Source organism: Brassica napus, chromosome C6, assembly GCF_020379485.1.
Source record: "Brassica napus cultivar Da-Ae chromosome C6, Da-Ae, whole genome shotgun sequence".
Lineage (NCBI taxonomy): Eukaryota > Viridiplantae > Streptophyta > Magnoliopsida > Brassicales > Brassicaceae > Brassica > Brassica napus.
The window spans coordinates 23,257,599-23,278,224 of NC_063449.1; the positions used below are offsets into that span (position 1 = coordinate 23,257,599).

General features: G+C 36.2%; 2 protein-coding genes across 3 annotated transcripts; one reads left to right on the plus strand and one right to left on the minus strand.

Annotated features, from left to right (window-relative positions):
- Positions 1-1,366: 1,366 nt before the first annotated feature.
- On the minus strand, positions 1,367-4,189 carry LOC106403949 (replication protein A 70 kDa DNA-binding subunit C-like). The gene is made up of 6 exons (XM_013844725.1): positions 4,097-4,189; positions 3,728-3,995; positions 1,905-2,001; positions 1,669-1,793; positions 1,487-1,571; positions 1,367-1,388 (listed from the first exon to the last, which is right to left on the minus strand). Exons 1-6 carry the CDS (start codon positions 4,187-4,189, stop codon positions 1,367-1,369), a joined length of 690 nt encoding a protein of 229 aa, XP_013700179.1.
- A 12,976-nt stretch (positions 4,190-17,165) lies between these two features.
- Positions 17,166-20,421, plus strand: LOC125588976. 2 transcript variants are annotated; one of them, XR_007325162.1, is made up of 3 exons: positions 17,166-17,848; positions 17,938-18,707; positions 18,796-20,421. XR_007325162.1 is itself a non-coding variant. In XM_048761003.1 (2 exons), the coding sequence occupies exon 2, from the start codon at positions 19,241-19,243 to the stop codon at positions 19,949-19,951; it is 711 nt and encodes a 236-aa protein (XP_048616960.1). In that variant the 5' UTR covers positions 17,879-18,707; positions 18,796-19,240; the 3' UTR covers positions 19,952-20,410. The 2 variants fall into 2 exon arrangements, 1 of the variants encoding a protein (XP_048616960.1); XM_048761003.1 differs by lacking the exon at positions 17,166-17,848 and having other exon boundaries at positions 17,879-18,707; positions 18,796-20,410.
- Positions 20,422-20,626: the final 205 nt, after the last annotated feature.

Below are 20,626 nucleotides of genomic sequence, written 5' to 3' on the forward strand. Positions count from 1 at the left end.
GTAAAAAAAAAATTACATCAGACCATGTGATACTATAAAAATGTATATCTTTCTCTATACAGATGTTGAATACTTACGGGATGTGTAGTACAAAAAAAACGGATTTTGTGGTCGATGATACCATTATTTCCGTTAGTAGATTCCATCATATATTCTTCAAGAAATCCTACTCCTATCACTTGACCATAAATATCTGATCGATATGCAAAAATATTTACACATATTTAGATACTGCCTATTATCAATATGAACACATTCACGATTATTTCGTTGCTCTCAATTTACATTTAATTATATAGAAGAGAAAACATACCAGTAGAGATCATCCCAGTTTGGAAAACAATAAAAGCTGAAATGTTGTATAGGATCGATCTTCACAATGACAGAGGAGTTAGTGAGGTTAATATTGTATCGGTTCCTTGTCAACCGAACACGCTCTGCTGCATGGGATAGCTCGAAATCTTTAATTTCATAGGAGTGACCTTCCTCCAATGGCATATAAGCTGAAGCCTCCAAATCTCTAACAAAAGTGGCTTGAATTGTATTTCCCTTTGTGTTCTAGCATTTCTTTGAAGTAGGTCATTGGAATTAGTAACGTCAGCCAGAAGATTGGTGTTGCGGACTGGTTGCTGTGTCTGGACAGTAACCCCTGAAGCTGGTGTAAGTCTCTTATTTGGCAATTCTAATTTTGAATCTGCCAACAGCCATATGAGAAAATGGTTGAGACTATTAAATCTCTATATGAAATTATTACCAATCATGTATTGAAATACCAATACCTTGTTTCTGTCTTTTTGGTGGGCGGTGGTCGGAGGGATTTTCTTTTCCAGAGTTATGTTGTTCGCGGTTCATGATTGAACTCTGAGTTCCCAGCACTGATGTCACGAAGACGACTTTGTCTTAGCAAAGGTAAAAGTGGATTGTGGTTCGTACGTCATCACCATCTATGATTTACCGTAATCATATATTTCCTTACCAATCTTGTAACATCACGGAATAATCAGTGCTCTTGTTTTAATGGCAAGTTGATTGTAATATTTCCAATTTACTAATATAAGTTCAATAATAGAATATTTAACACATGAATTATTTTCTGACGTTGATATAAGACAAAACTACATATATTTACGAAATGTTATGGCTCTGATAAGTAATAGAATAAATATATATAGTTTAGAAATGTTTCAATGGCCGCAATGGTGCACATAACAATACACTTCTCCACCTACAGATATGTGAATAATGACTTTAAAAGAAAATCAAATTATAACATGTTCTTATTAAATCACATTATTCAAAGCATAAAAGTACCTGACGACATTCAATCATCTCAGCGATGGTTTTCCTTGGAGTATGGATGAAAAAATCATCTTTCATCAGCTGGTAACCTAGAATAATAAAATACAACATATACAATGATTTTCACTTAATCGAATGGAAGAAAATATTGTAAAGTCATATTTCAACCTCGTCAAGATAAACTTACATTACCCTAAATGCTTCGACCTCAGCCATGTTGGGATTGAGCTGGACATCAGAGACATTGTAAGCGTTCGAAACGGAACGATCCTCTACAAAAGATAAATTCAAGTAAGCTTCTCTTTTACAATTACAAACAAAATCAATTATTGATAGTGTTAACCAAAGCGTAGACAAACTTCAATTTACCTTTCCAAACCTTAATCTTGCCGAATCTCAAAACCAAGACCACACGACCCTCACCACGTAACTGTATAGCGTTCGTGACATCAGTAGCAAAGTTTCCCCACAAGACCATCGGAAGACGGACATCCCTACGACAACATATATTTTAAGATTGATGTTATATAAGTTATTTTTTACATAATTTATCAAAATAAATTAAAACATATTGGCTATTATTGGATTGTATAAGGGTTCCTTACGCTAGATCACGTAGCTCAAGTGAAATCTTTTGGGTTTCTTTTCCGTTCACGGAAATCATCTCAACATGGCTAACTTCCACAACATGTCCGATTACATCTGTATCACATTTATATAACAATCTATATATATAAAGTTGGCTTTTTCCATTCTTATGACATGTGGAAGGGGGGTTTATTGACATGTATCCTCATGTTTTTTTTTTTAAATCCTTCTTCATTTAAACTATTGCAATTTGCTCCATCAATTTCTAATTATGTACTATCTAATCTTTCTCATATTTATTGGTCCCTAAAATTCAAGAAATAAATAAAAGAATATAAATATATTTTAAATATTTAATTTATTCACAATTCAAAATAGCATAAACTTTCACCATTTTATTATTTACTAATTTTTATTATTTCATTTATAAATTATATATTTATTTCACTATTAATATCATAAGATAATCAAACTAAGAATAAGAAACTAGAGCATCAACGCAAATAACCAAGAAAGCGGGACAAAGCAAGAATAATAATCGAAAGGCCAAAGCCACCAAGAAGCAGGATGATATATGACTAAAGCACTGGAATCACAACCAGTAGCTAAAAGGTAAGAAACACCTCACAAACTAAACAAGAACATACAAGACGGCCATGCAAGTGCAAAACTACAAAGCTCTGGATAGAAGGGACCAAAGCTCCAAGAGACTAACTCCGCACACCTATACCAAGAGAAATATAGAAAAGAAACAACTTGAGAGAGGGAGAATGAAAGACAACCACTGAGAAATCAGAGACTAAACTTGAGACCATAAATAACCTTCCAAGCCCACATAGCATACACGAACGAAAACATTATCCAAACCTGAAGTGGCAAACATGGTGAAAGGGAGAGCCACCTGAGATGCGATGAAAGCTGCAAAGAGATGCGAGAATAAAGAGGGAAAGGGAGACGAAATGAAATCAGCAAACTATGGAGCCTTCCTCGAGATATAAAAGAGAACATATAAATCAGAACACCAAAAAATAGATCTTGAAAACCAAAACTAACAGAGACACTATTGACGGTAAGCCAACAACGATGAATACAACATCAAAGACGACTAAACTCTGGCCCAACCAAAGAGACGCAGTTCCAAACATCAGCTGAAATCTAAAGAAGAAGAGGACCTATCAATATTGACTGGAACAGCCTACAATGCCGTGAGAATCAACCGAACAACTGAAAACTCATAAACCTGATCTACAACAAATACCATATAATCTCACATGTGAAGAAGGCAAGGAAGAACAAGAGAAAGAGGTGAATCTTTTTCCGGTGATGGTGAGAACTATCGCACACCAGAAAGGTAACGAAATACATAGACGGTGACAGCTCAAGGTCAAAATATGGGGAGAGGGCAAAAAACATAGTTATAATTTTCAAAAAAATAAAATAAAATACAAATTTGACGCTGAAACCGTTAATCTTATAATCAACAAATGCGTAGATACAAAGTTATTAAAATTCAATATTCTTTTACGTTAGAGCTTCACTTCACTACTAACAAGTACTATACAAACAAAAACAAATTATTCAAAAAAACAAACACAAAATATATTAATATATCACCTACTACTACAAAACACACTAAAAATATCAAGTAATGCTCTTAGCAAATAAAAACGACAACAAAATTACATTATCCATAAATCATGCTTTTAACAATAATAAAACAAGCTTCGCGCGGACATCCCCCTAGTAATAATAAATAACACGGATTTAAATGATTCACACCTAGACCCCAAGTTAAATTTACGTATGTTAACAACATAGAATATTATTGAACTGTACTCACCAATTAGAAAATCGGGGTTGAGACTACAATCAAGAACTTCCTGGAAGTTCACGGGTGTGAAGCCATTTAAACCTACAGGAAAAGCCTCACAACTTCTCACACGCGTTGTGGACAACACACTGATCTTGTAAAGATGGTTTGTCGTCCGGTATGAGCCAACCGAATGATTCAGTGAAAAATTAGTGAAAGTCAGAGTTTTCCCCTGCTCCAGCTGGTGCTCGAACTGGTTAACCAATTCTTTCTTCACACTCGCATGGATCTTTTCTCCCTATACATAACGAAAAACGTAGTATCAAAGACATATTATCTTATTCGTCAAATAATAACTAAATATAACATTTTGCTCCCTGTAAGATTGTTCAAACTTACATTAGAATCAATGAGAACCATTTCAATGGTCAGTCCTCCAGCAGCAGAGTATTGCTTCCACAGTCTCACAATGCTCACCTTCACTCTCCACATGGTCTTAAAGGGTTTCAAGTCGACAATAGAGTCAAAACCTGCCATTAGTTTTTTGTGTTTGCTAGAAATGTAATGCTAAAGGGGTTTAGAGAAGGAGGCAATGGTGAGGAGATGTAAACGAACACGTCTACTATTTATATATGAACGGAGCCTAGGTCTTTCCTCACCACGCCAAAGTTAATGAGGAAGCCGATATTAATGTCTTAAAATTAATATTGTATATACTATTTGCCTTGTTTTGAAAATTGCGTAATGTTTGGACGTCAAATAGGTAACAAAATGAAGTTCTGGTCACGCAAACTTAATTTCACAAATATTCTCCGATCGATTAAGGTGAGTGTAAATGAAAGATGGACAATTTGGAATTCGTTAAATCCGTGATATAGAAAGTATTTCGATTCTAAGAATTTTGTTTCCTTGAATACGCTAACATTCTCAATTTTTTTTTGTATAATATATTTGATCCCGTGATCAAGTCAATTGTGTTTCCTTTAAAATTTGAAGCATTAAGTTTTGGGAATAATCCATTATTTTCGTTGACTTGAATCTAAAAGATCATAAAACGATTTGAAGCTCATATTAGTTTTTCAAAACATTATGATAAACATGGTTAACTTGTTGCAGGATTAGATATGAACTGCAATACTGGTTATGATATTTTCTTACAAATCGGCGTCTCAAGATAAAAGAACCAATTCCAAGTGCAAAGAACAAATTATAAAGAAGTTTAAAGAACCAATTGTTTACTCAAGCGTAAAGAATTATAAACACACGTATAAAAATATTGTCAAGGTTCTTCACTGAGGAACATAATTATAACGATAAAGTCTCTCTTTGAATGGTAATAAAATGTTGCCTTATTTAAATATTCGATTTTTTTTTAAATCCGAATGTATCGTTGTGAAGATAATTTTGATCGAAAATCTTATACTATAATGTAATAACCAGTGGCCTTTGTTTGTAATTAGTCTAGTTGAGAAATGACTTTTAAAAAAATGAGGTGAGAGAACATGTGGTGATGACACCTAGGAAATGACACACATGTAATAAACACATGAAGCCAAGTTTTTTTTTTTCAATGCTCCTCAAATAATAAGAAAGGGATATGGAGTAGTATTAGATTTATTATTGGAAATAAAATAAATGTGATGCAACCTGTATAATAAATAAATTACATAAAATATACCCATGCTTTTCCTTTTGACCAACTATGTTAATGGTAACCCTTTACTCAACAACCTTATATTAAAGATCCACTGCTATATATAATTTTTGACTCATGACATAATTTAATTATTGCAGAACACTAAAGTTACTAATGAACAAACATTTGTATTAAAATTTCACATCCCGCGCATGTGTGCGGGTCATAAACTAGTTACCTTAAGTAAAATCAAACAATGTGAGAATAAATATTTGACAATTTTTTTAAAAAAAATCACATCGATATAAATAACTATCAGACAAAAAACCAAATTTATAATAATTTGAAGTATGAAGAAATCAAAAGACATTCCAAAAACACATATAAAAGTGATTTATAGGACTCTCGCATCTATGCATTGTAAGATCTTCCAAATCAAAATTTTGTCTCTGTTATTATTCGCACATATAATAGAACAAGTTTACGAAATAGTTTCTTTCTGAATTTTTTTTTAAAACAAATGTCTTATTAGGGAATAAAGTCGGATGAAATTATTTAGGCCAGTGGCAGTAACTGTAAATTTTCTAGTAAGAAAGCGTCTCCACATAACTTTGCTGAGACTCTCTTGCCAATATTCCTCAATTAATAAAGAGAAATTTGCCAAAACGGAACAAAAAAACAGCATGGTTGTCCATTTGGTATAATATCATCCTTAAATTGTCTTTTTAGTATAATTTTTTTTTATAATCCATAAACTAACCCTTGATTAATCAAATTAAACAAATTAAATACAATTTAAAAGTTTAAATGAGTTTTAAAAAATTTAATAAAAAGGGAAAAACGTTTTAAAAAATTTAAAATTGAAAAGTTTAGTTTTTTATTAAAAAGTTTAATAAAACTAAAACATTTACAGAATTTTTAATTTTTTTATAAAAATAAATCTTTGTAAAACATTTTTTATAAAGTTTATTTAACATTTTTTATTAAAATCTTTAATAAATGTTTTATTTTTATTTTTATAAAGTTTTAAAAGTTAATTTTTATTTAAAAACGTTTTATAAAGTTTTTTTTATTAAAAACGTTTTACAAAGTTTTATTTTTAATTTTTTGCATACATTTTAAAAATATTAAAGTTTAATTTTTTATTAAAAAGTTTAATAAAAAAGGAAAAACATTTTTTTTTAAGTTTAATAAAAAGAAAAAAGTACATACACGTTTTAGGGAAGTTAGAATATTACAAATAATGTTTTTGATTTTTTTGACAAGGTAAATCAGTCAATACACGTTTTAGGGAAGTTAGAATATTACAAATATTTTTATCATATTTTCTTAACTGAAACTTTCATATTTTTCATCAAAATGAGGTTTTCTTATCCGTAAAAGATAATTTCTACACTGCGTAGAACCAAGACAAAAATCTCATACGCAGATTCCACCTCATATAGACGTATGAGTAATGTCTAGATTTCGCATTCTGAGAATTTTTGAATACCTCATAAAAGTAGAAACTACATTCTGAGAAAAAGTAGCTAACTTTACAATTAGTAGAATTCACATTTCATATATTTAGAAGTTTAATTAAAAGTATATTGTTCGTTCTAAAAAAAGTAGATGAACTTTTTTAATCTGGAATTCTATTTATACTAACCTATTTTCCGTAGAAGACGAAATATACTTTTAGTAGAATGTAATTTAAAATTTTAATTTATCAATTTTTTCAACAAAACAAATATCAGTTTGTGTATATAGGTGTTTTATCAATTGTCTCTATTTTTTAATAATTTTATTGATTCATAAAACTATTTATTTCATTAATTTTTAGAAATGGAAAGGGTAAAAAAGAGAAAAAATGAACAAAAAATGTTTTATACCAAAGAGACAACCTTGCTGTTTTTTGTTCCGTTTTGCCAATTTTCCCATTAATAAATAAGGGACTAGGTCCCGTGAATATTTATGAAAAATATATCATATATTTTATGAGTAATTTAGTTTAGTTAATATACAAAAAATAGAATAATTGGTAAGGATAGAAAAGTAAGTTGAATAATGCAAAAATAAAAAGGGGAATTACATAGATATCATTCTAAAAGGAAGTTTGAATCAATTATTAAAAAAAAAATGAAAATTGTATTAACATGGGAATGTTTACCACATTTATGATAAATTCCTTTCGAGTTCTTATCAGTGAGACTCGTTTTTAATATTGTTTATGTGTTGGTTTTTTTAATATTGTTTATGTGTTGGTTTTAACTTTCCATGTGGAAGGGACACAGTTGATCTTTGATGAAGTTCTTGTTTAGATTCAAGCTTTATCCTACTGAGTATATCATTCAAAGATGTAAACTTACCTCGAATTCGTCTTAAATAAATCCTGAAATTCACCAACTCGCTTAAAGCTTCTCTAGCAAACAAGTTACAATAAAAGTATTGCAAAGCAATATACCTGCGGAAGTCAACTCCTAGCAAATAGTGTGAAATTGCTCAATTTGTTGAATAACAAGTTTAGAATCCACCATTTGAAAGTATAAGAGTTTAGCAGCAGCAAAATGTTGACACCTAACCACATCTGCTTTGTGATTCTTCCAAAGATACCCACAAACCATTTAAAGATTTTCCCTCAGAATATAATGCATTAAAGGGGTCGATTAGTCGGCCTAATATCACTCTTTTGCACATATAATCAACATGGATTGCAAAGTTGAAAACATCAGTATTTCCAACATGATTAACTGATTTGTCCTTACTAAGGTACTTATCCAACTTCAAATGCGCTACATATAGTTATATCTCTCGTTGCCAAATTCAGAATTTTTTTTCTTGTCAAATTTCTCGGGCAGTATTGCATCTGAAATATTACTTCATTTAGGACTGGACAAATAAACTGAACCCAAAAATCCAAACCAAATCTGATCCGATAAAAATGAATCCAAACCGATCCGAATCCGACATAAATACCGAATGGATCTTATTTTATGGTATTTCGGGTTATGGGTATGATTGGAACCAAATTCGAACCTAAATGGATATCCGATAAAACTTGAAACATTCAAAATCCAAAAAAGAACTTGTACCAAACATGATGATTGTTTGTATCATCTCGGTTTTGGTGCGGCCTTGTGCCTCATGAGCTTTCTTGTGGTGGTTTCTGGTCTTCCTCGAGGGTGGTGGCATGCGGATACGGTTTCTTCAGCGGTCTATGTCTTCCGTTTAAGATTACGGCTTTGATTGGTACAGCTGATGACAAAGCAGTGTGCAATAAAAGTTGTATGTTTTCATAAATTTATTTAACAAAGTGATTGGCACAGCAGTACATGATTCATATAAAACTATTATAAAAATTAGTAAATTATATATAATTTCTTTGTTTCTAAGTAATATTTATATTTATAATATGTATTAATTTTATTTTTTATTCACAATAATAAGGGCTTTTTGCAAAAGTGACTCAAAACTTGGAGTCAAACAGAAAACTAACCTTTTCTTTTGACTCCTTTTTTTGAGATTTTAACCTCACACCTGCATTTTATCTACGAAAATGCCATTAACATTTTTTTTTTTTCGAAAATGGCTTCTTTACTGTCTCAACCTCATCTTCTTCAAGTATTTACAATATTGCCACTGCAATGAATAGTGGCAACAACTTTGTACGAACTGTTTGGAGCTTTTAATGCCCTTTAATGCACGTAAATCTCTTTACACTCTCTCTGTTTCAATTGTTATGAACTAAAAACAACATTTCTTTCACTTTCTCTCTATATTCATCCAAAAAACTCAAGCTTTTGATTCAAAATATGGGCTATGGTTGACAGAGCCATATTTCTTTCGTTTTGACTTAGGGTTGCTTTCGTTTGAGGTTCTGGGTGGTTGGAGAAGACCCTGTGTGCAAACGAAGTCATCTCACCTAGTTTAAGGTACAATTTTGAATTTTTTTTCAAGATCTGTTCGCGTAGAAGACTTACTAGTAAGTCATCTGTATGTAGAAGACTTACTGATGAGTCTTCTGGTCAAACGGACGACTGAAATTAAGTCGTCCAGCTTTGTTTGTTAAAAAAAAACACTCCAGACGACTTATATATAAGTCGTCTACGAGAAACGGGCTAGTTTTGCATTTGACCGAATCGTGTCAGATCTTTGACTATTTCTGGACGACTTATAATTCAGTCGTCTCTCGGAAAGTTAAAATTTCAATATTTTATGAAAACTTGACGACTTACGTGTAAGTCGTCCTAGGTTAGTTTTGTAATTGAAAAATAAAACTTCATAATTTAACTTTAACCAGAAGACTTAATATAAAGTCGTCCCTCCAGAAGACTTAATTTAAAGTCGTCCAGGGAAAGCAAAGTCGTCCAGAATTTTTCCCAATTTTCTGGTCAAACCTTGCTTATCCCGGACGACCTTAAATTAAGTCGTTTAGCTGGACGACTTTCATCTAAGTCGTCTGGAGAAAGTTAAATTTCAAGTTTTATTTTTCAATTACAAAACTAACCTAGGACGACTTACACGTAAGTCGTCCAGAAATAGTCAAAGATCTGACACGATTCGGTCAAATGCAAAACTAGCCCGTTTCTCGTAGACGACTTATATATAAGTCGTCTGAAGTTTTTTTTTTAACAAACAAAGCCGGACGACTTAGAATTAAGTCGTCCCTTTTAATTTTCAATTGCAAAAGTGACCTCTTTAGACGACTTACCTTTAAGTCTTCTGGACGACTTAATGCTAAGTCGTCTGCGGCAATGTTTATTGAACTTCTTCATTTTCTCTATGTTTACTAATGTGTTTTATTTTGAATATTTGCAGATGATTTTTCAGTTACATGCAGTGTATGGAGAATGGTTGTTGAGAGATTTCCGTTGGGATTTTGTGGTTGATGATCTCAAAGGAGCAAGATTGTTTTAATTGAATGAAGATTCAACACATGCTGAACTTGTTGCAATGGCTCAAGAAGATTATAACCTGGACATGAGAACAGTGAGTGTGGAGATTAGCTACTCATTACCAGCAGAAATGATGATGGCTCCAGGCAGTCTTCCCATTCATGTTACAAGTGATAGACAAGTTCGAAACTTGCTGGAGATACTCAAAACCCATAGAGTATGTCTTTGTGTATCAAGCCGCAGCAAGGTCGAAACGGTTTCAGAGAAAAGGGATATTGATGAAGCTGGTGAATGGGAAAAAGATGTTGGTGATAATGATGAAGCTGGTGAATGGGAAGAAGATGTTGGTGATGATGATGAAGCTGGTGAATGGGAAGAAGATGTTGGTGATGATGATGAAGCTGATGAATGTTTTGAAGATATTGGTGATAATGAGTTTGTTGAAGATGAAAATCAAGATGGAGAGGAGGAAAATGGGGAGGAGGATGCTGATAATTCTATTGTTGGTGAAACGGATCAGAATGGTGGGGATTACAGTCTTTATGGAAAGGTTCCAGATGAGGACGAGGAAGATGATGATAATATTTGTTTTGAAGAAATCCAAAAGACATATGCTAAGACAAATGCTATTGAAGGAGGAAAATCGAATGGTACCAGTATCTATGTCAACCAGAGTTTTGTTAGCAAGGGTGCACTGCTTTCAGAGCTGCGGTTGGCAGCAGTGAGGGGTAAGTTTTCTTTCAGATTATACAAATCAACGAAAACTCTCGTTGCGGCAACATGTCGGGTTAGCTATTGTGGATGGAAGGTCAGAGCGAGTGTCAAACATGGGACAAACACGTTTTGGGTAACAAAGTATGTGGAAAAACATTTATGCTCAGCGGGAGACCGAATCGCTCAGCGGAGACACTGTACTCCGAAGTATGTAGGTAGTCTTTTCATTGATCGTGTTGGAATCATTGATGGGATAACTCCGCAGCATATCACTGATGCAATGAGGAACATGTTTGGCATAACGCTTGATTACACCACTTCATACAGAGCACTGTTATATGCACAAAGATTGGTGAGAGGATCAGTAGAAGAAAGGTATTCGCGTCTGGCATCATATCTCGAGCAAATCTCCATTGCAAATCCTGATTCTATCACGGCGATAGAACTTAATTCTATGAAAAGATTTAAGTATATATTTCTCTCTTTTGGAGCTTCTATCAAAGGTTTTAAGTATCAGAGAAGGGTCATTGTGGTGGATGGAACTCACCTAAGTGGAAAGTATGGAGGAACTATGTTAGTTGCAGCCGCACAAGATGGCAATTTTCAGATATTCCCATTGGCTTTTGGGATCGTGGATGAGGAAGATGTACCTTCTTGGGAATGGTTTTTCACAAAATTGGCTAGTTGTATATCTCACAAAACCTTCCAGACGACTTATAATAAGTCGTCCAAACCTTCTAGACGACTTATTTGTAAGTCGTCCAGTTGGAAAACCTTCCAGACGACTTATTTCTTCCAGACAACTTATATATTTACAAATCTATACAAAGACAAGCTGAAATACAAATACTTCGCTCGTTAAAAAATCATGTTCAAATACAAAGACAAGTTCAAATACAAACACAAATCTAATCATACATGCCCACGAACTTATCACCATCCACATTTTCTTTCAAATGCTGATCAACAAGCTCCTTCCATATATCCACCGCCATATTATCCCTCATTTTCTTCGCGTTGCACCTAGCAAAGTCTTTAGGGTCAAAGGAGACCCCAAGAGCATGACATTCAATGTACTTTACAGCGTACACGCCACAATCACCATTGTTGGCCGTGGGTACACCTTTCAGCGGTCTCTCATATGTGTATGGCTCCAACCCGTATTTGACCCGTATTTTGTCGGTGGCTGCGCACTCAACAAGCAGATAAGGGACCATCTGGAGAAAAGGCTCCATTATCGCATCCCATGCGTCTGGTACACTAGATGAAGGTATGCTGTCCCAGACGACTATGTGCCTCTTAGGGATCGATATCCAAATAGCAACCCAATGCTTGTCGTTCAAGTTCACTGGCGCATAGATATCATCAATGTCCTCCCCCCACTTCTTGTTTGATTGGCAAAATGAAGGTATTGATCCGTCATAAAAATTCGACGCCCCACCAGGTAGAACTCTTCCTAAACCTTTGTAATCAGGTTCCGATGTTTTGAAGAGCTGATACTGCTCTCTCCAAGACTGGGAAAAGTTGTGATCCAGGAAGCACATTCGCTCGCTCCTGAAAGCTTGTGGGTTCTCCTGATACCTCTGCCTTAGCACATTAATCCAAGCATCTATATGCTGCATATTAAATATAACAAGTTAGAAGTTACCAGACGACTTAAATATAAGTCGTCTACGTGGTCGATTTATCTTTAAGTCGTCTGGAAAGTAGTCTACTTGGACGACTTTGTAGACGACTTAAATCGTGTGCAGAAGACTTACGCAGTCTTCCAGCCATTCTCTGGCTGTCCGGAGGAAGTGGTACCACCTTGTTGGTGATGTACGTGGTTTGTCCTCGGTCTTAGTTGAATAATGACTGCAAACAAAAAAGCAATCAGTTTTGGACGACTAAATCAAGCTATTATGGGTAAAGCAATCACTTACGGATCAGTTTTCAACCAATCAGCGAGTTCCTTCAACTTATCTTTGTTTACTGGCGGAAATGGATTATAGGCTGCCACTTTATCTTTTTTTTTCTCTGCCGTATAAGGAGATCTCACAGTGGGAGCAGGTTTCTTCGCTCGTTTACTCTTTGCACGCTTGTCCAATACAACCAGGCTCGGTTCTGAAACTGGATCGCTTGGCTCGGTGGAAGCGAGGCTCGGTTGTTGATCGGTGGAAGCGAGGCTCGGTTGTTGATCGGTGGAAGCGAGGCTCGGTTGGTGATCGGTGGAAGTGACAGCAACAATCTCTTTGGAGGTGACACCATCTGCTTTATCCTCCGGCAAGATCTTATATACCGAGTTCGCCTCGGTTGCTGTATCCTCCGGCAACCATCTCTGCAATAAAAGTTGCACACAAGTTAACCCTGGACGACTTAAATAAAAGTTGTCTGGACGACTAGTTGACCCTGGACGACTTAAATATAAATCGTCTGGACGACTAGTTGACCCTGGACGACTTAAAATTAAGTCTTCCGTGGTCAACTAGTCGTCCAGACAACTTACGTTTAAGTCGTCCAGGGTCAACTAGTCGTCCAGACAACTTTTACAGTCGTCTGGACAACTAGTTAACCCTGGATTTGATACTAACCTCTTTGATTTGAGGAAGCTGTTTCTTTTGAGGAGGAGGCTGTTTCTTTTGAGGAGGACGAGGAGGCTGTTTCTTTTGAGGAGGAGGAGGCTGCTGTTTGGTTTGATGAGGAGGAGGCTGGTTACTAACCACGGTTTCATTGGCATGAGGGGTAGCCTGTTTGTTACTACCCCCGGTTTCTTTGGCAAGAGGGGTAGGCTGTTTATCTTGAGGGGTAGCCTGATTGGTTAAGGGTGGAGGGGTAGCCTGATTGGTGACACCAACCTTCTTCTCCACAGCTTCCAATCTATCGGACAACTTCCTAAACTCCCTGATGCACTTCTTAAACCCTTCTTTCATGCAGTCAGCTACGCCCTTGAACATAATTTCCAAATCCTCTCTGGTCACCCCTCTACCCTCTTCTCTAGCCTCTTCACTAGCCACTTTAGGAGCCTCTTTACGAGCTTTCTTCCGAGGTCTTGGATTGTCTTCTTCCTCCTCCTCCTCCTCCTCCTCCAACACAACCATCTCTTTGGCTTTCTTCGATGGAGTCACAACCTTAGGTTTTGTATAGACCTTAGTACCAGTGACTTCCCAGCAATCCATGGTCCACTTCCACGGCCTCCGCTCATACATGACTTTAATGATGTTCTCTGCGGGCAGGTCCTCAACATCAGAGTCCCATTTTGGCCACATTTCACTAATGTCCTTCTCAACAAAGTTGATCACGCGGGTCTGCAGTAAATAGAAGAATCGAGTTAGATATTTGAAAAAAAATACTAAATAGACGACTTAATTATAAGTCGTCTACAAACAGACGACTTATAATAAGTCGTCTAATAAGTCGTCCAGCTGGAAGACTTTCCAGACGACTTAATTAAGTCGTCCGATAAGTCGTCCAGCTGGGAAGACTTTCCAGACGACTTAATTAAGTCGTCTGATAAGTCGTCCAGCTGGGAAGACTTTCCAGACGACTTATTATAAGTCGTCTGCGCAGTCTTTTGGATTGAAGTAAATACCTGACTCAAGATAGCAGCTTTCATTGATCTGCGGCCTCTGCTGCCCTCGTAAGCCAGTATCGGTGGAGACGGACTGTCTGCTCTGGGACCACAAATACTAGCACCCAATTCCGGCATAGCTGTGTACGCCCAGACCTGAAGAACTTGTATAAACCCATCCACGGTGTAACAGCCAGTAATTTCTTTGTTCCACAAAGAGTCCATCAGCACCTTAAACGCGACTCTCCCCCATGGATAATTCTCAAACCGTTCTAAATCCATCACTAGCCTTGCCAGAGTAGATCGTGTAGCGGTTGAAAACTTTCTCCCTTCAATGAATCCAGTGAAGATGGAGAAGTACGCGAGCCGCTTGCGATCTTCCCTGGACCAATCCCCGCATCTCTTCAGTGCTGCTATTATCTGATCAGTAGTTGGCCCAGCTTCCAGATGAACTCCCAGCATCCCCAGAAAGAAACCATCTCTTGGGTAACGTCACATTTTGGTGTCTCAAGGTCCTCGATGTACTCGCAGTTTAGACCAGTGAGGTTTTCAAACTCTAACAGTGAAAACCTCAAAGGTTCTGGACCAAAGAGAGACCACATCTCATACTTCTTCTTAATGTCCAGCTTGAAACTGAGCATGTAGTGAACCAGCCTTGAAGCCCAACCAAATCCCTGCTCCTTGAACTTGATGAAAACTCCCAAACTCGACTCCTTGAACTCTTCAAATTCGTCATCAGTAAGAGCTTCCCTAAGAGCAGTATGCAACTTGCTGTTATCCGTATGATACGAAATGCTATTGTGGGCTTTTGGCTCTTCCCCTGATGTGTATAACCTACGGGGGAGTTCTGGAATATCCATCCTTTTTGTCTGCAAAATAATCAAAGACAACAATATAAGTCCAGACGACTTAGTAGACGACTTATAATTAAGTCGTCTGGAAAGTCGTCCAGTTGGACGACTTTCCAGACGACTTAAATTTAAGTCGTCTGGAAAGTCTTCCAAATGGACGACTTATATTTAAGTCATCTACTAAGTCGTCCAGTTGGAAGACTTTCCAGACGACTTAAATTACTTACAAGTCTTCCAGTACAAAGCGGACCTGATTAGTCGCAGAAGGAGTTGGAGTACTCGTCATTGCGGTTATAGATCTGAAAAAATAAACGTGAAACGGTGAGAATGAGTAAATTGATAGAGACAACGTTTTATGTTCATCTTTTCCTCGAGATTGATGACTTACCGGTGTTAGGGTTTACAGAGAAACGGCGCTAAGGTTTACAGAGAAGAAGCGGCGGCGCTAGGGTTTAGAAGAAGCGGCGGCGCTAGTGTTTAGAGGAAGCGGCTGTGAGAACGTTGGTGACCACGGTGGCGAGGGCGACGGTTTGTTCGGAAATAGTGGAAGCGGCGGCGCTAGGGTTTAGAGGAATCGGCGGCGCTAGGGTTTAGAGGAATCGGCGGCGCTAGGGTTAGAAGAAGCTGCGGCGACAACGGTGAGAATGAAGTGAGATAGATAGCCGACGTTGAGAACGATGGTTTGTTCGGAAATCGTGGGAATTCGAAATCGCCTTTGAGAGAGAACTGTTAGGGTTTCTGAATTTCGCGAAAAATAAAACAAAAAAAGAAAAAATCACTTTATATATTGGGTAAATAATCCGGTTAGCTTTAAAAGTACATTGGTAAACTTTAAGGTTTGGTCCGGTTTAAACGACTTATTCTGGCTGATAATGTACAACAGACGACTTAATATTTAGTCGTCTGTTTTCAGACGACAAAATATTAAGTCGTCCTAGACCCTAAAATGAACCCCTAAACTAAAATGACTAGATTAACTAACTAACCACGTTATAAAATCAAATTATACTTAAATAGTGTTTACTATACACAGAAATGAACACGCATAAGTAATTTTAAAAATTTTCAAAAACGGTTTTAATGCTTTCCAAAATCTAACCATAAGAACACATACAATACTACAACATATGTTGATGAAACATAAACTAAAGAATATCATGACTCACTACTTTCACTCATCTATGCTGAAAACAATTGAAAATTGTTATATCTTAATTTATACCTCCTAAGACATATGTTAATTACATAATTCCCATTTTTCACTTATCAAAATATTTTTTACAAAATTTTTAAATTATGTTTAAGACTAACTGTCCAGACGACTTTCAGTTAAGTCGTCTGGACGACTTATTTTCAAGTCGTCTAAACAGACGACTTGCGAGGGGTAGAAACGTAAAAAAAATTCTGTTTTTTTGTTTGGTCACAAGGAGATAGTTGTAATTTCAATAGCCTTTTAGGTTACTTTTGCCTTTGACCCAAGTTGGGGTATTGTTTTGAGTTTGACTCCAAGTTTTGAGTCACACTTGGCAATTCTCCCCAATAATAAATCATATTAAATTACATATATTTAATTTGTATTTTGAATGTAAAATATTATTCTTTTCAAAATAAACAATTTTATTTTTAAACATAAAATATTTTTTTTTAAAATATTATTTAAATATATATATATATATATTTATTTATTTATATTTAATTTTAAAAGTTAAAATTTGATTTTCTTAAAATAAAAATTTAATTTTTGAAAAAACATGATTTTTAAAATAAAAATTTATACTTTAGAATTAAAATTTAATTTTAGAAATAAGAATTTATTCTTTAAAAAAAAATTAAAATTTTGTTTTTAAATAAAAATTTATTAAGTAAAATTCTTATTTCTAAAATTAAATAATATGTTTAAAATATGTTTTTTAAGTAAAATTTATATTGGGTTCATATAATTTGGTGATATTAATAAACAACATACATTATTATAATTAAATATGTTTTTATATATTTTAAATGCAAATGCTCTACTAAAAACTTAATATGAAAGCATCGGTTGCTCAAAAGAAAAATGAAAGTATTGGATAAAAAGTATTTAGAGAGTATTTGTATTTCCTAAATATTTAGATGATTTCGTAGTATTTACTGATTGAATAATAAGGATCATAACGCCAATGGTAGTGATATACCAATCAAGCCCTATGGTATTTGGTTGGACTTGGTTATTTCTAGACCAATCGAGGAAACGTGTATATCTCTTTGAAAAATATAAAATAAAATAAAAAATTGATAGCAACAGTACAAAAAAAGGTCTCATTTGTCACACGAGGAAGAAATACAAGAGAGAGCGCGGGAAAAAAAGGAGACGGTTGCTAATTTTGTTGCGAGCTCTAGAAATGCAGACGATAGGGATTCCAGCGACGAAGAGCTTGGATCAGATTCGATCGATGGCTGGATCAGATTTGAAGGATCCCTCCTTCTGCTCGCGTCAATCTCAGGATTCCGTCTCTTAGGGCAATTTCTCAAATCTGAAGTTCACTGCAGGTTTGCTTTCGTTTCGATTGATTTGAGGATTCAGTTCGGATAGTTTCTGAAATCGCACTGTTCTGATGATCTGCGCTTCTGTTTTCCAGAGACATTGGAGAAGGAACAGGCGTCTATGAAATCCGATCTCGAATTGGCGGTACTTCGATTGCTTTTCCCGTTTTCATCCCTACGAACTTAAGTTTGATCCATGTGCTTAAGAGGTATGTATGGTGTTGTTGATAGCCTAGGATTGTGCTTCTTCGATCCGGATCTCTGCTTAGTATTCCGATTCCTTATCACGTTCTCTTCTTGCTTTCCGCGTTTATATAAACTCAAGTTTGATCCATGAGCTTAAGAGGTGTGTTTAGTGTTGTTGCTAGCTTAGGATTGTGCTTCTTTGAGTCGGATCTATACTAGCTTAAATTTGATCCATGTGCTTAAGCGGTGTGTATGGTGTTGTATCTAGCCTAGGATTATGCTTCTTCTGAGTCAGATCTATACAAGCTCAAGTTTTATCCATGTGGTTAAGAGGTCTGTATGATGTGTTGCTAGGATTGTGTTTCTTCTTGCAGTTCTATCGGATCTCTGTTTAGTTTTGTGCAGTCTTTGCTTGTTTTAGAGTTATTGTTAACTTGTTTGTATTTGATCATCTGTTTCCAGATGCAGAACTACTCTAAGCTGAAAAAATCAGTGGATTATATACTTGCTTTAGAGGAAAAACTGCAGAATGCTTCCAATGAGAATGCTAAGCTCAGGCTGATGCAAAAGGAGGACGAAAAGCTTTCGAGAAGGATGGAGTCCAAATTTTCTCCAACCCAGACTCTGGCTGATCAACTTACAGAGAATCTCCAGCACTTGACTTCTCAGGTTCAAGAAGGTATATAGTAGACGCACATTGATCGCCACTTATGGTGTACGGTTGCTCTATCTGTTTCCTGAGTTGCCTTTTGATACTGCTGCATCAGAAAACAGCTTTGGTGTTGCTCAGCTTCTGCCTTACCAGATTTTGAGCAAAGATGGCAAGCCATACATCATGAATTGCGAGACCAAGGTCTTCTCTCCTGAGGAGATCACTGACATGGTTCTGACCAAGGTGAAAGAGGGTAGGCGTGTATGTATGCCACCACTACCAGTACCCGTATGTGAAGATTCCTCCAGTGATGACACCTATGTGGCAAGTCTCTAAATTTTGTTTTTCTAAAACCTTTGATGTTGTCTATTGTTTGTTTGAGATTTTAGAGAAACTGAAACGTGATTTTGTAGGATGAGGAATCTTGGTTGAATAAGAATGATGCTGCTAAAGACACAGACGATGAAGACTACGAACACTACGAAGACTACGAGGACTACGAAGCACCTGACGAGGATATTGATAAGGCCTTATACGAGGGAGGCGATGCTGCTGGTATTATGATGGATTGTCCAGACATTGCTCCCCTTCTAGAAAAGCTTCCCGCCGGTTTTGAGTATCCTTTCTTGACGAATGCAATAGCAAGCGACCTTCTCGATGAAACTAGGTTAAAAATGGTGATGGAAGCTCTACCATCAACAAGTCGGTTAATGCTCTTTCGCTGTCTAAACAGCATGTACATCTACTGGAAAAAGAAGTCTGTTCATCTTAAGCAGTATCTAACATCAAGGTCACGTAGAAAAAGAGTACTTGTCGCGGCTGGTGAAGTTCGAAATCAATTAGACCATCTTCTTTGTTGGGCATATTCATCAAGCGACTTGGTAAGTGCTTCTCTTGTTCTACATGGCCTGGAAAAGGAATACTTCCCTCTGTGCCCCATGTACCTGTGCGAGAATGTAGATCCAAGCCAACTTGAATCCCATGTAATTGAAGAGGAAGAACACCGCTGCTATGGCAGTAATATGCACTCGGCACTACTGTACATAAAGAAGTATGGGATACCAAAGGAAGCGAGTAAGGAATTCAACTGTATGTTGGCAAGGGGAGTTGGTGCAGATGAAAAGAGGTATTACATAAGTGAAGTTCTTAGGTTTCCTACTCTAGAGGCAGCTCTGATGCGTCTTAAAACACATCCTGTTGGTGCCACACTAGCTATGTTCACTGGCTGCACTGATGAAGGAATTTACCGTGGGCCAATGAAGGAGGGTTGATGCAGCATAAACCGACGTCCTCTTCCTTTTCTGATTAGTATTAGTATTTTCCTTTTTCTTTTGTTGGCTTTCTTTTATTTTTAGATCATACATATATCCTTTTTTCTTGTTCAAAAAGGAATATGTGATTCATATATAAATAGGCATCGCTAGCTTGTATGACGACACGATTGATTTTATAAGATATTAAGTTTCTTTAAGAGCTTTAAACAAGCACTGCGAAGAGTATTCGCGCCCACTAAGAGCTTTAACAAGCACTGCGAAGAGTATTCACATCCCTTTCATTGTTATCGAAGTTACCTTCGTTAACAAGTTACCGAAGTCGAGATCAAACCCTAGATCTTCGACTTATACGGCTTCCGCCCTCTATCAGTTGGTATCAGATTCAGTACGTTTCGGGAAAAAGAACTTCTTGTTTTAATGACTAGGAAAACAGGAGGCGCTGGTGGTGACATTCAGGACCAAAACCCGGACGGAGCCACACCGGAATTCATTGAGCTTAAAACCTTACTGCTTGAGATGCAGTCAGCAACACAAGCATCCACACAAGTGACACAAACATCCATCCAACAACTTAGCGACACAGTGGGAACGTTAGCAACCCGCCTCGACGCTTTAACCACAGCATTGACGGCGCGTTTTGACCATCAAGTCCAACCCATCGCCCATGCTCCA

Excerpts from the sequence above, each read along its gene's own strand:
- LOC106403949 (XM_013844725.1), bottom strand. The coding sequence starts at position 4,189 with ATGTGGAGAGTGAAGGTGAGCATTGTGAGACTGTGGAAGCAATACTCT. Across the intron at positions 1,794-1,904 it reads CTTGAGCTACGTGATCTAGC|GGATGTCCGTCTTCCGATGG; the intron begins GTAAGGAACCCT and ends ATGTTGTCGTAG. Across the intron at positions 1,572-1,668 it reads CAAGATTAAGGTTTGGAAAG|AGGATCGTTCCGTTTCGAAC; the intron begins GTAAATTGAAGT and ends TATCTTTTGTAG.
- LOC125588976 (XM_048761003.1), top strand. The coding sequence starts at position 19,241 with ATGATGGATTGTCCAGACATTGCTCCCCTTCTAGAAAAGCTTCCCGCC.